The following is a 15,995-nucleotide window of genomic DNA, read 5'->3' on the forward strand; positions in this document are numbered from 1 at the left end:
ATATTTATAATAGTATTTTGTGCTTCATTTTCTTTAATATTCCACATTTGAGGATTAATATTGAATAATTTACTAACATTAACTAACTTATGACCATACTGTGGTCACCAAGATATGAAATTTACAAAAAATAATAGCAAAATTGTTTGGCAAACAAAAAAGTTTGGCAAAAATTGTAGTGATAATAGAGGGTCGATTCTGGGAAAATTTACGTTATTTGCCTTGATATATCCCCGTTCCATTTTTTCTTTTGTTTTTTTTTTGTATTGTTGGTAGCACAAAATCGCTTTGATATCTAAGATAAATAATAATAGATAAATTCGAAACGGACTAAAATTATAGTTAGGAAATGTCAAACTAACGCTTCCGATTTTGTCGGCGTTTTTTAAAATTTGTGATTTTATTTGTACTAAAATCTAATCATACTTATAAATATAAATGTTTTCTTATAATCTTTGTTCCCTGTATTATTATTATAGATTTTTTTTAAATTCTTTATCATACTGCCTCGAGTCTTCTTGCACATTTTTACGGACAACAGCGATGATCTCGCTCGATATATTCGATTCAAATTAACCGAAATTACTTTCTGATCAACTAATATATAACTGTAATAACTACACGCTATATATTCTTCGAACAGTTTTTCTTTACATTCAGTTCATAGATATTACGCGATGCACTGGTACTACATCCTGATAAGTGGAATGTGTTTAAATATCGATAAAACTTATTCAATTTTTTTCAATTGTATTGAAAACGTCACTAAGAAAAAATATAAATGGAACAAGCGTATTATTCATGGAATTTACACAGACCCTATATAAAAATAAAATTTATCTAACGGTACGTGGACGACATTTATAGCATTTCACAAAGCAAACAAATCCAGCGGTACAAATATTGAGTCGCGGATTTAAAAAAACGATAATGTAAGTAAAATTTTCCGAAACTTCGTCCGATTTGTCGTACTTTATTTCAATATTTACTCGTTAAAATGAAATTAAAACGAACGTATTAATATCCAACACGATCAAATCTCATGAACAATTGTTCGGTTAGGATTCGATCTGTCGACCTCCCGTTCTCGATGAAGAGTTTCGATTACATCGGATCCAATTTAAAACCAGTTCAGACAATCAGGACTTATTCGACAAACAGTTTTCGTGATGTCACGCTTTCACGCCACACCACCGTCATAAAATCGTCGGTAAAATGATGTCGATATTGATGAGTCTCGCATATTTTCACAGGATTTTCCACTGAATAGGACTGATTTTCTACGAGCTGTTTATTATGGCGCAAATGCGTGATTTTAACAATTTTCGTTAATCTGAATTATTATTTGATTGTATTCATGTTAAACTATCAATTAATTAAATTGTATTCGCAAATTATATATTTTACTAGGTGTTTCGGTAATTTCTTTCCGGTTTTTCACTAAAGAAAACACGCTTATTGAAAATTTATTAGATCTGTAAATTAATATTAAAGGATTTCTTTTATCTGAAGCTGTATTTTGACAAATCGTTATTGTGAAAGTCCATCGATAGACGCCATTTTGTCTCATTTTTCAGGAAACTTACGTATTCCATCTTAAAAGAACTATATATCTTTTGAGGATATCCACCATGTTTTAATTTCTTAAGAAATGAAGCGCTGCTCGGACAGATTACGACTCATGCCCGAATAAGTAACCCAATTTAATATTTTCAAGTGCGTCTTCGCCCGTATTGCATCAAGGCCAATGCTCAAGTGTTGTAGTCGATAGTATCCTCATTGATGGTTTAATCGATTAATACCTTCAAATTCTTGTCTGCAAATTTTGTTGTCTACTCAGAGCTCTCTTTATCTTCGGTATCAAAATAATCACTTTTAAAACATGAGATATATTCACGCACTGTATAAACGCACTTCAACGAACTGATGCATATTGAAGAGTGAAGTCTGTTAGTGAGGCTTCAATATGAAGTTGGTTTTGTCTAAATCCGAGGTGATTTAATACACAACACACCATCTGTTGTAAATCCTTTTTGTCCCTTTGATTCTATACATACCCATCTCTTAGGCAATTTACGGATACCATTCCAACAGAACATTGTCTCCTTGGGCTAAACCGTTCATAGATAAATCCATTTTTCATCGCCCAGTACTATTCAACTCAGAAATGATTCAGTCTCGTACCTTTGAAGCAATATTTCACTGACGAACACTGATGGTATAAAAATAAAACGCTGCAGCAAACGTGTTGAAGTAAAACGAGATTATGTAAAAAAATAAAATATTGTTTTATTTGAAAATCATAGTCATTCATTGTTAGGACCAGAACTTTTCCCCTTACATTCATAAAATATATATATATATATATATATATATATATATATTCCGAAATATTTTATATTACAATGCATCCACAATTGAAGTTATTTACTGAAGTAGCATTATCCTACAATAACAATGTTCTAGAACATTTCAGGTGAACATCTCCATATTCCAAAAGCAGTTCTTCAGTTTAATTATATTCAGTTATATTATATTGCCTATTGCAGTATGTAAATTCATTTTAATACCAGGCAATATTTTCCTTCTCGTTTCTATCATGTCAAATATTGTCTGATGCCTATAAAATGTGTGTAATTGTCAAATGTCTGTAAAATTCTTCAAAACATTACTGATAATAAGAGGTTATAAACCGGCAAACGTTTTAGCATTAGCTTGCTTTGATAGATTTTAAATTTCCGCTTAATATTTGTGGTTGCTCTGATTAAAAATTCCGAAGCCGATAAATAGTCAGTCAAAAAAAGATTACGTTTCTAATCAATAACTTCGAACAGGAACGTGGTAATGCGGGCCCCCTTCTTGCCAGTAAAATGCGTTAGAGAGGTAAGTATTGATACTGTTAAATGTTAAACTGTTGGGTTCATTGGAGATATTTTTATTTTATTACAGCTGCGCTGAATGTTATTACTAAAATATCTAAAAAAAAACAGTACAATGTTGAATTTGTCGAAAAGAAAGCGTCTACATACTTTGATGCTGGTTCTATTAAATTTATGAAATATATAAAAACAAAATAAATACAATTATTTCAGAGAAAAATGTTAGTCTGGATTCACTAACATACCTTTGAAGCAACATTTCACTGACGAACACTGATGTTAAAAAAATAATATAAAATATCTAAGGATAGGCAGCTATTTTATACACTGTTAGGAAACATAAGATAGTGTAAAAATTTCAGTCATGACTTTTAAATAATACATTTTCTAACAGCATATAATAAAATTAAGGAACATTTAATACCAATAACGTAAAGTCAAACAAACAGGAAGAAATGAATTATAAGTTTCAATCATAAATTATCATTAGATAACAAAGTTTTGCTGTATTAGTCAATACTTACGCCCATTTGGACGTATGGTATTGAACTGTGGGGTACTACTAGTAAATCTAACATAGATATCCTCCAGAAGTTCCAGAATGAAGTTTTGCGAGTCATCGTATATTTCGTGTCCAACAAACTGATTCAGCGCGATACCCCATAGAACCGAGTGTGATTTGGAGTGTTAGTGCGAAGTACTCTGAAAGACTATTAGTGCATCCCAATGCACTCGCCAAACAATTAAATGTGAGCGATGACAGTGTAGTGCGTAGGCTGAAACGCAAACTACCATACGAACTAATCAATAGACACATAGAGTGAGACTTAATAGTCTCTAGAATAAGCTAGAATAGTTTTTAGAATAAGTTAGGATAGGTTTAAAATAAGTTAGAATAGTATCTATAATAAGATTTAGATTATAAGTTGTACAGCAGATCACTTACTGAAGTGATCTTCTACATGCCAGGATGGTTATATTATATAAATGAAATCATATAATAATACTTATTGCTCACGGGCAGATTGTTGACTTTCTAGGAGATTAATAAAAAAAGTACTATAATGTAAAAATAAATTATATTTTATAACATTTTGGTTTCATTAAAATGCTATAAATCAAAGCCAAAATAAACTAAAAGTCAAAGTTAAATGTGGCAACATTGCGACGTTTTGACGTCATAAGTTTAGATGACGTAAGTTCACGCTTTTATTACAATACCATAGATAACAATAAAAACTAATTCAATAAACCTGCGACCAATTTTTTTTGGCTGCCAGTCCTGATATGTCGCCATATCCAATGAACATTTGCTTAATTGAATCTTCTTCAATCAAAAATCGAACGCCAACAATAAAACAACAATTTAAACGATTTAAATCTACATGTTATTGATTATAGATTATAGAATATGCGTGTTCGCTATTTTTCAACAAGCATCTTTGAGTGGGAAAGAGTGTTTTACAATTACCGATTACAAAAAGTGTTTTGATTTTTCGAACTCGTGTTTTTCATGTAATACGAATGATCGTCGAATGGGTATAAATAAAAATTGATTTTCGAGATCTAACCGCGTTCTTGAAATTAAATAATATTCTAATAAATTAGATAATACTTATAGATATGAGTATTATTTGCTTTAAATTGAATGTTGTCAAAAGAAAGAAATATTCGATAAAAATTGTTTTCCACGAATGAATTTTATGAGATATGAAAACAGTCAGAAATCAAAATAAAGTAAATCCGGCGATAAGGCGAATGTTACAATTTATTAATTTTCACTATATTTTTTAGTGCGTGAGAATTTGCGCTGTCTTGATGAAAATGTATTTTTCTTCTATAAACTAATTGTCATATATGCAAAAGCAAGTTTTTTTTTGTTTATATTACACTGATATATTTTTAAACACATACAAAGACATGTACCATTCAAGGATATCATAAGTCGCTCCGAATATTTATGGTACTTACGATTCAATCGACGTAGTTCGACATTTTAGTCCTTTTTTAATTTTGGGTAATTTGTGTTTAAAAGATCCGAACAACAACGTAAAGTGAACTAGGCGGGATTGCTGCTTCTTTTGAATTGTGAGATTAATTGCCTATGCGGACACCCAACAACAGAAACAATTACCATGAATGACAACATGTCCTTTACTAGAGCTCTTATTATCAAACATGATATCTGACCAAGGGAGGTTAGAATTTTCGTAAGAGTTTATTTGTGAAGAGTCACTACCTAGTTCATTTTGTTGATTTTACTATTTTTTTAAATTTTATTGACCAGTTCAATAATCTTTTTATTTAATAAAATTTTAATTTAATCAATTTTACTTTCCTCTATTTTATTATCTATTTGTATCTTTCCCATACATCTTAAATTACTATAAATTAGATATAATATACTTTTATGATTATAACTATAAAGTATAAATTATACAATCCAATCAAAGCTTTTTTGTACATACGTCATCAAGATGTTTAATGCATTGCCTGCCGCAATTTGTAAATTCGTTTCAGAACCAGACAATATTTTCCTTCTCACTTTACTCTAGTTAAAAAGAGATACAATGCTGTCTGATCAGGTCGAACGGCTAAACGAATGAGCCTGTCAAAGTTGTCCGTTTGTCAGACCTATGCAAAATTCTTGAATAGTGATAAGAGGTGACGCTAACTTTAACTCTAACTTATAAACTATTGTGGGTGTATAATTAACTGTAGTTTTTAGATGTACTATAATGATAAAGTAAACTAAATATGGTTTATAACATTTTTGTTTAATGTTGTATGTCAAAGCCAAACTGCACTAAAACTCAGAGTTTATGCGGCAACATTGGGGTATTTTGACGTCACAAATTTCGATGACGTACAATTCAATTATATTTCGATGACAACGCTAAAGTGGCCAAAGTAACTGTTATATAGTTATGATTTATTCATAATTTTATGTATATAAAAAGGCCCCAAAAGTGGTTGCTACTGAGCCTTACTGGCAGCGTATCTAGCGTCTTTGTTTTTGTCTTTTTTCCTTGTGGGCCTTGCACATTTATCAGTCAGAGTTAGGAAAAAAGCGTGCACAACCATATGAGTGTTGATTTGCGTGTGTTTATTTCAGATTTTGGCTTTACCCTAGTAAGGCCTACTAACCCTAGTAGCAGGATCTCGCTCACGTCTCTTTCATTTCATCTCATTACATGTCCATTATTGTTAGTACTTGGGTAGAAGTTATCCTAGCATATTCATAACTACTATCAATTATCGCTATTATCTGTTATTTGTTGTCTATTACAGTTGTACACCAAAATATTATAATAATAATAGCAATGTATTGTTTTAATAGCTTGGAAATAATCAAATCTGAAGAAAAACAACTTATCTCGGCAGACCAATTTGGATTTAGAAATAAACACTCGTTAATTGATCGAATACATCGTATTACAGATATAATTGAAAAAACGTTTGAAAAAAAAATTTTTGTCTGCTATATTTCTACATATGGGACACCTTTGATAAAATATGACATGACAGGACCTCGAATACACATTGGCCTACCTAGACAGATGAGACAGATTCTCAAATCTTATCCTATTTGTATCCAATATTGTACTTGCTCTATATCAGTGATATTCCTAAATGTGAAGGAGTAAAAAGTATAGGAACAGTACTTGCTACAGAGATAGGTGAAAATAAATTACAGAGGGCTTCAACAGCAATACTGAGTGAACCAAAAAATAGTGAATAAAACATCCACTGAAAAGTCCCGGGCCTAACACATAAATTGCGGTAGTTTTACTGCTTTCAGCGCTTTTCAGTGACATTACTTTTGTTATTTTCAAACCAATGGATCAAAAACAATTTCGTGCTTTCATTTTACACTGCTTCTTGAGGGAAAATAATACCGTTCAAGCGAAGCAATGGCTTGATAAGTGTTATAATGACTCCGCTCCTTCAGAAACAACAATGAAATGTTGGTTTGTTGACTTCAAATGTGGTCGTAGAGTTATCGATAATGCAGCATGCAGTGAACGTCCAAATGTAAGATGAAAACATCGAAAAAATCCACAATATCGTTTTGAATGATCGAAAAAAGAAGTTGCGTGAATTAGCTAACATCGTAGAGATATCAAAAGAACATATTGGTTTTATATTGCATGAGCATTTGCTATGAGAAAGCTCTGTTGGGTGAAAATGGGTGCTTCTACAAAAGTGGTATTTCAATGTTAGAGCGGCGCTGGAATGATTGTCTGGCTCTTGATGGAGATTACGTTGTTAAATAAAGCCAATTTTCAACAAATCAAAATACGTTTTCTTTGTTACCCCGGGACTATTCAACCGGGGCTTTTAAAATAAAATGTTATCAAGTTTATATATGTGGATTCAAATACAAAAAAAAGATTACAGATTACCTACCACATAATTGGGTTAGAGGATGCTAAACACAAATGAAAAGAACACGTTAAAAAACAAACTTGTATGAGATTATGTGGGAGTTACTTGGACGACAATCCGAATTAACACAAGAAATAGTTATTGTATAAAGAAATAAAGAATTTTGAAGGCAATGTAATGCGACGGTATGCAACGATAGTGTTACACGAAGAAGCCCAATATGTCCCGATGTGACCCAAACTTATCAAAACAAAGTTCTTCGGAGTACTATCAATGTTCCGTGATATGAGAAAGAGAAGGATTAGAGAGATATGTGGATTAGAAATGGGGACATTCATAAAGATCTACGGCCAGAAGAAATACAACGGTTTACAAAAAAAACACCATGCCAAATTGCGTGAACATAAAGGACGCCGAAGCATTACAATTACTCCTTAGAAGAGAGAAAAAATACTTAGAATCAGTATAGTTAAGCTATGTGTGAAAAAAGTGCAGAGTTTTAGACTTAAGTGGAATACGTCAGTGGGAGTACACATAGCATCAAATGCTAACAGATCAATTGAAAAGTTCTCGGTCTACTATAGTACATTTTTTTAGCAAATTCTTTTTTTATTCAACATAATTCCCTTCAAGGGTGATACACTGATTACAGCGACCCTCCAACTTTTCGATACCATTTTTGTAGTACGATTTGTCCTTTGTTTCAAAATAGACCTTCATTCGACGAAAATTTCTTCTCGGCGAGCATTCTTTTAACACCTGAGCACAGGAAATAGCCGCTGGAGGCCAAATCTGGAGAATACGGTAGATGAGGAAGCAATTCGAAGCCCAAATCATGGATTTTTGACACGGTCTTGGTGTCTTGGTCACATTATTTTTCTTCAAATGCGGCCGTTTTTCGGCGATTTTGTCCTTCAAACAACCCAATAACGCTATGTAATAGTTGCTGTTGATGATCCTTCCTTTTTCAAGGCAGTCAATGAAAATTATTCCATGTGCATCCCAAAATACAGACGCCATAAGCTTGACAGCCGACTGTTGCGTTTTCTCACGCTTTGGAGCGAGTTCATTGTGTGCAGTTCACTCGGATGAATGTCGATTGGACTTCAGAGTGACATGATGAAGCCATGTTTCATCCATTGTCACATATCGACGCAAAAACTCGGGTTTATTACGCTTGATCATCTTCAAACACTGCTCCGAATCAACAACTCGTCGTTGTTTTTGGTCAAAAGTAAGCTCGCGCGACACCCACTTTGCACAGAGCTTTCTCATACCCAAATATTCGTGAATGATATGATGTACACATTGAGTTGATATCTTCAGAGTGTCTGCTATTTCATTCAGTTTCAATTTACAGTCATTCAAAATCATTTTGTGGATTTTTGTTTCAACTGTATTTTTTCCCTTCAAAAAGCAATATTTTATTTATTTTTCAATTTTTTGCCAAATTTATTTTATCAATTTTTTCACAATAAGAAAAGTTGCTTCACTCAACATGCTATCATTCACAAATTAATGATCCTACAGCTGTCAAATTTGTTCACGCATCTTTTGAGAGCTAACTAAAAAACATATGGATTTAATTCTAATAGCGCCATCTATGTGTCAGGCCGGGAATTTCTCAATTGACCTGTTAATTAAGTTTGCATCTGAAATCTTAGACCTGAGCTTGAAGAATAATAAGTAAAAAATACCTGATAATAAAAAAAACTCAAAAAAAACTCCCAAAAATTAAACCCCAACCCACATTAGATCCGAAATAGATTAGACCATTCACTATTCATAAATCATGCCACTCTTTAGCTCCTTATTTTCGTTCAGGATCATAATGAAAGTATCAATATCAAACAATGGACAAAAATAATTTAGACCTTTTAAAGCTGAACAGGTTTTAAGGTCGCCATCGCCAATGTGTTTGTTTCATTGCTAATAATTGCAGCGGTAAGTATGTCCACAACTTTCCGAAATTCAAAACTATTGTCAAAATATTGCATACGCCACCTAATGAGGGCTTCTAATAAGTCCCTATAGGTTCATCGATTACTCAATAATAAATTTCCAATCGTTCACCCAATCAAAAATTATCATTGATCGCAGCTAATAAGTATTTATATCAGTATTGATTTGTCATATGAAATATTTTGGATAGCCGACGCATTGACATACTTCTTTTATGAAACAAAATTAACCGTTCCGCCAAGTTGAACGAACTTCTAAATTATACCCCTCGAATCGTAAAACGAATTAACATCAGTCGATTTCTTAACTCCATTTCGATTCCTCTATACAGATACCTTTCGAATGATTATTGGCCGCCAGAAAACCTAACAACCCCGAAGCCCTAGTAGTGCCAGCTTGTCCCGTCCCGACATGTTTAAACAACTTGGACACACACAAGTTAATCACAACAGCACAGCGCCAAAAAACCAGTGCATGCCAAATATTGTAGAGTTTCAGAACAGCCCCTGCTCAACTGTCATCCATGTATTGCGAGACAGAGTAGGAAATCTGGCTCATGAGTCTACAACTGATATACCGTATGGACGAAGAACTGATAGATACTAACTCAATAACAGTCAGCCTAATAAACATTCTAAATGATTTTAAATTATGGCCGGCCCTGTCACTATCTGAAATCTATATGAGAAGCTAAGGAGCTGTAGACATAATTAAAATGAAGAATAGATTGCAAGGAGAGATACTTGATACCTTCCCCCAGTCCCACTATATAGGATTTACTAAATTCATAGTTAAATCTCATATAATAAACCCAATGATACGTTACAACGGTCAAAATGTATCCAAAACATGAAGGAAACCGAACCCCTCATACACACTAACTATAATATAACTGAATATTCACCAGGTTTTCCATGCAAAATGTCAAAATTATCGTATAGAGATTCGAAACTATTCTTTAAAGAACTCTATATAGTGTTTTTTTAGCTTTTAATGATAATTCGTTATCTCGCTGCTAGACCTGGTAGTTAACGTGCAACGTATGTGCACATCGATAAACAAGGACAGTTAAAAATGCACAACGAGAACATTCAAATAAATTAGTTTTGTAACAAAATATATTACAAACAAATCAAAGATATATACATCGGCAGTAGGTGTAAAGAGGATGTGTGGGATAAGTTGGTGTGAGAGAACGGAATAAAACGGACGAACAACAATTTCTTCAATATTTCGTATTAGAAGACGAACCGAGATGGGATTTTAGATGCAGAATTTGCATTCTGATGGTGAATAAGAAGCCGTCACGTGACCAGGTGTGAAATAGCAAGGGCCTAGCCTCAACCGATTCAGTTTCACCGCGTAGTAACGAATTGAGGGAATGAGGAGGATGGTGAAAAATAATTCTTAACACTATGAAGCTTGTTCTAGGTCTTCTAGGTCTAGGTCCCAACGATACTGTAGAGAATTCCTCATGAAGGCATTCGTAATGAAGAGAAGGCATGTATATAAGGAATCAGCCGGCATTGCTGGAACATCAATACGTTAAACAGGCTATCCAACAGTATAGAGCAGTCAAGTATACGGAAGCCAAAAGATGATCATTTAAATTCCAAAAAATATTACAGCGAGCTATATGAATCTGTGAGGATTAGAGTCAAATTAGAGGAAATACGGCCCTGAGTACCGATCAGGGAGCTTGAAGAAAAAGAAAAATCTATGCATATGGTATTGTACTCGGGGAATTGGGAAAGCAGTTCCCATAGTTAGTCTTGTGAAAAAAGGACTCTTGATTTTTATTCTTGAAAATCTTTTTTTCTCTACAGTCTTTATCTTTTTTCAACTTATTCACGTAGCGAGGTATTGATAAGGAAGCGTTGAAGGTCCAAGGTGGGAATTTAGGAAGTTGGATGGGGAGGAGACAAAGAGATCGAAGTCGAATAGCCTTAAACAGATTGAATATAATGTAGGTGGTGCAGAATGAGCGAGTAGCAGGAAGGATTCCACATAGGTGGTCACAACCAGGAGATATGGTGGTTCATATGCATCAGTACCATCCTGTGCAACTTAAATTTCACTCAGTATTACCAGAAGCTTCTCCATAGCCTACTTCTACTAGCCTTCTCCTTCCTACACCACTTCCTTCAGGCAACCAGGCAAATCGATCTGCTCAACCTGCAAGCACTTCCTAGTAGATAATATGAAAAAGACTGTAACAGTAGTGGCTCCTCACATACATACAGGATTTCATCCTACATCATGATCAACTCACATCGGGGCTCATCTAGCAGTTCGAGAATCGAGTCACGAAGCTCAAGTGAAAGGGTTCGAAGGAAAAACCGAATTACGCTTATATGTGTGCTGCCATTATATACTTTGGAACTTGGCTTTTGAATTACAATATCACCAGTCACAAGAAATTGAAGTCTGTTGGCTTTTTTGATAATGTCTTTCGAACGATTCGAAACAACGATATACTTGAAGTGAATACTAGTACCTTATAGACTTATACCAAACACTATAACACATAAAATCAGTAGCCATTTTCAGCATTTTTTTTTATTAATTACATCTTACATTCTACATGCTTAGTACTATCTTAATTTACAAATTAATTTATTACTACTAGTCTGTTGTACTTGCATTAATATACAAGCAAGGCGTGTACGGGATTAATACATTATATTAATTAGTACGTATTACCCAAATTAGAATAAAACTAATCTACTTAACTAAGGTTAAAAGTACACTTATACACTAAACTAGTTCGAGTGGTTTGATTCGCTTCAATCTTCTGATTTCCGTTGTCGAATAGCTGTATTGCTTCCACGTTGCTGTGATTTAGCAACCTTACGTCATGTTTTAAGGCGAAATCTTGGATTACTTTGTATACCCATTTGATTCCGAGGTCATGGTGCAGTTCTTCGTTGGTTAGGTAGCGATAAGCATTGGTAATTAATCGTACAGCTTTGTTTTGGGTGCGTGGGATTACTAATTGATTTTATGCTATAGTGCAACCCCATATTTGCACCCCATAGGTCCAAATAGGCTTTATGATTCACTGATAAACCAATTTCTTTGATTTTAGGTCAAGTTCAAAGTATCTTCCGACTAACCAGTACAGTTGCTTGACTTTGAGTCTAATCTGCTCTGGGTACCATCGAGATATATTCCGAGGTATTTAGCTGATTCTGCTTGAGGAATCGGGCATCCCGTCAAGTGATATAATTAAATGTTTGTCAATTCGCCACAACGCAAAATTAACATAGATAAATTTAAAGCTATTAAGCTGTACTTTCCAATCTCTAGTCCATTTGTATATCTTGTTGACCGCTACTTGTACTTTTTCTATAGCCTGAGACAGAGTCACATCTTTTGCTATTATAACTGTGCCGTGAGCAAATGTTCCAAGTATTGTTTCTTTTGTTCTTGAAATATCAGCAGTATAAAGCAGATATATAAATTGTCCCAAGACAGTACCTTGTGGAACGCCAGCCGAAATAGTTTTAAGTTTTGAGAATGCCCCTTCATGCGAGAGTCTAAATATTCTTTTGAAAATATATGATTCCAGCACTAGACAGTAATTCCGCGATAGCAATTTCCCATTTTATAGATTCGCAAATACCATTCCCGGTCAAAAACTTGTGAGACATCCAGGAATATTGCAGGGCAGTATATATTTTCGAATATATTTGTATTTCGAATTATTTATCTTCGACTGCTTTTTCAGCAACCGCTATTACTCTGGATTTTCAGCATATGTAAAGTTATTCTACTCCCTAGCATGGGGATTAACGGATACGACTAGTTTTCTGGGCGCAACTACACTAGTCATTAGGAAATAGGTTAATAGATCGTTTTATTCTATAAAAAACTCGAAAATATTGAAAAAATATTTTAAAATAATTAATGAAAAATCCGAAACTTTTCAAAATGAGAGTTTTTCAACTCACCTTAGTAAAACTGCGGCCACCCTTGCACTCCTTCCTGATAGAGATTCGCAAGATGCATTTCTCCATCACCCCGGTGGATGCGTTCGCCATCATCTTGCATGGGAACGAAAAGTTCGAATCCCACGTGACCTTGTGATCTCTGACCTCTTGTCTGAAACCGTCAAAAAACAAAATTCAATCAGCTTGCAATTCATAAACAAAGAAAAAAACACAATAGAAATTGGCAATATCCTATAGCGATCGAAATAAAAAGTGAATCACTAATGAGTCACGATCTGTTTTTTATTATTACTTTAACGATCGGATGATGTACGTACTTTAAAATAACACCGATGCGGGGACAATTTCGTGAAAAAGATCTAATAATACAACGAGTGGGTTTTGGTACTAAATACGAGGTCTTGCAAAAATGCCGTTCATTGCAATCTAAAATAGGATGCAGATTATGGTATCTATATGTAACATTGTTTTATTATTATATTATATCTCAGTAACATTATTAAAAATTACTATCTGAATAATATTTGTTAAATTAGTAATGCAGTTCTAAATTACTACAAATTAAATTAAAATTAAAGATTTTCACACTGACATTTTCACATTCTTTAAATGTCTTAGTTTCACTACTTTCTTATTTTAATACACTAACGTGTGATCTGCTTGGATAAGTTTTTTTAATGACATGGTCGTCCATTCCTAAATATCTAGGGAGATCACTATTTATGAAGTACCACGCAGCATTAACATTCAAGGTTAGCAATGCCAAGTTATAAAATTCTCCAATTTCTCCATTAATCCAAGTCAAATTCCCATCAATATTATTTTAACAAATGAACCAAGTCTCAACTGTTTAAATAATATTAATTTTTTCATAATATTAAATATTTATTGTAAGCATTTTGCTTGATGGGTTAAACCTGATCGGCAGTATTTGTTGTTGTACCCATTGTTGTCATTAAAGACACTACAGTATCAGTATTTAGTCTATTGCGCTTCTTCATAGAATTTAAAGAAGTCCTAAAGAAAATTAAACGTTCTTTTTTGCGTTTGTAAATCTATACTGTCCATGGATAGGCTACAGACACTCACAAAGAAAGTCGAATCTGATGGATCTCTATGAAAATGGCAGAACAAAGGGATATTTTTTATTTATGGATTAAACCCAAATAGATTTAACCATCATCGAGACATTTGCCTTGACCACCTGAAAACAAAAAGCCACCTATCTAGGTCTCAATTTCGACCGCAAATTCACATTGTCCTCCCAGATAAATAAGGCAGACGGAGAAACCTCAAGTGGTGTAAATCAAGATACTAAGGCAATCTCTGAGCACTTTAAGAAAACTGGCACACCTATGGTTCTAGAAATCATCAGATCCCTATTGGTAAAATTATTAATGGTAATTTAATAGAAAAATAATGGATTTCTTTTTGTTAGACCTACTATTTAAATCACTAATGTTGTATTAGCGATAATGCATCTACCATACTATTGGCTGAAGTAACATCTGTATTAATTACATTTACTACGTTTGATATCGTCGATTAACCAATTTTTAACAAGATATTTTTAACGAGACAACGCTCTATGAAATAATATTAGAATATTAATAATTATATAGAACGGCGCGACAAACAATCAATAAAATAGATTAATTAAACATGCCACAATACACATAACTAAGAGCGCTTTTCGTTTCTCATTATAACATAGTTGTTTGCTGAATTAAACATATCATTTGTTCCTGAAAAGGTGTCTTGCCAGGAAATATAACCTCATTAATATGTTAAGAAGAAAATTACGACAGAAGGTATTGCTAGATGTGGATTCAATCATCAATTCACTTCAATTTTCATTTCAATATTCAAGGCAGCGGAAATGTAGGAAGTGTTACCAGATCAAGATTACTTCAAATGACTTAATGATTAAAAAAACGTTGCAGTAGTATTTTTCATTTTAAGAATGTTGCTTTAACGTCAAAAAAAGAAGCCGTTTTTGCATTATGCATCTCGAAGATCTTCAAAGCCAAACTGGCGAACCAAGATATAGGCGATACTCATAATTTTACAAAAACTATAGGCTGTTCAGGTCGAATAACGACCACGTATATCCCTGTGGACGTTTCTTTAGGAGGAATGTGTTATTTAATGCGATCCTGACTATCCAGCAAACTGTATAAAACTGGGTTAGTCTGTTTTCTAATAGATAACAACCACTAGTGCCGCTTTGTATCGCAGATTAACAAGTCGCCTCTTCTTTCTATTAAATAAAATAATATTTACGAGTAAATTAATAATTTTTGTTCTCTGAATCCTTTCACAAATCAAAACTCGTATCCCTTGTCATACTAATTTTGAGAAAGAAAAGAGAAAGAGATAATTGCTGAATGAATAACATAAAATTATTTTTATATTTTATATATTTGATTTGATTGAAAAGAGGAATTTCTCAACCAATCTTTATTAATTATTTTACTATCGCGCCCCTTTTGGATAAAAGAGTAATTTATATTATCGTTAATCAGTAAAATTTTAAAATTATTATTGGTTGAAAATTGAATGAAAGAAGTTCTACCATTCAATAAGCTTGAATAAACATCGAGAGAATTCATCGCTTTTTCAGTTAATACCAAAAGAAAGCCAAAAGAAAAGCTCAAAAGAAAAGTGAAATTTAATGATAATTTAATCAGTTTGAGTTATTGTGCTAACAGTGACACTACTTTTGTTGTTTTTAAAACAATAGATCAAAAACAATTTCCTGTTTTAATTTTACACTGCTTCTTGACAGGAAAAAATACCATTCAAGCGAAGC

General features: G+C 33.2%; 1 protein-coding gene across 1 annotated transcript in view; it reads right to left on the reverse strand.

The window, feature by feature from the left end:
- The window catches only part of LOC143195290 (uncharacterized), a 79,977-nt gene that overhangs the window by 14,204 nt on the left and 49,778 nt on the right, over positions 1-15,995 (reverse strand). Inside the window, exon 3 of the mRNA XM_076402306.1 lies at positions 13,184-13,334. Within this exon, the coding sequence (XP_076258421.1) occupies positions 13,184-13,334 (151 nt within the window). The remainder of the gene's footprint in view (positions 1-13,183; positions 13,335-15,995) is intronic.

This window comes from Rhynchophorus ferrugineus, unplaced genomic scaffold, assembly GCF_030347505.1.
Source record: "Rhynchophorus ferrugineus isolate W39M unplaced genomic scaffold, kcgeb_rfMv2 rfM4, whole genome shotgun sequence".
Lineage (NCBI taxonomy): Eukaryota > Metazoa > Arthropoda > Insecta > Coleoptera > Curculionidae > Rhynchophorus > Rhynchophorus ferrugineus.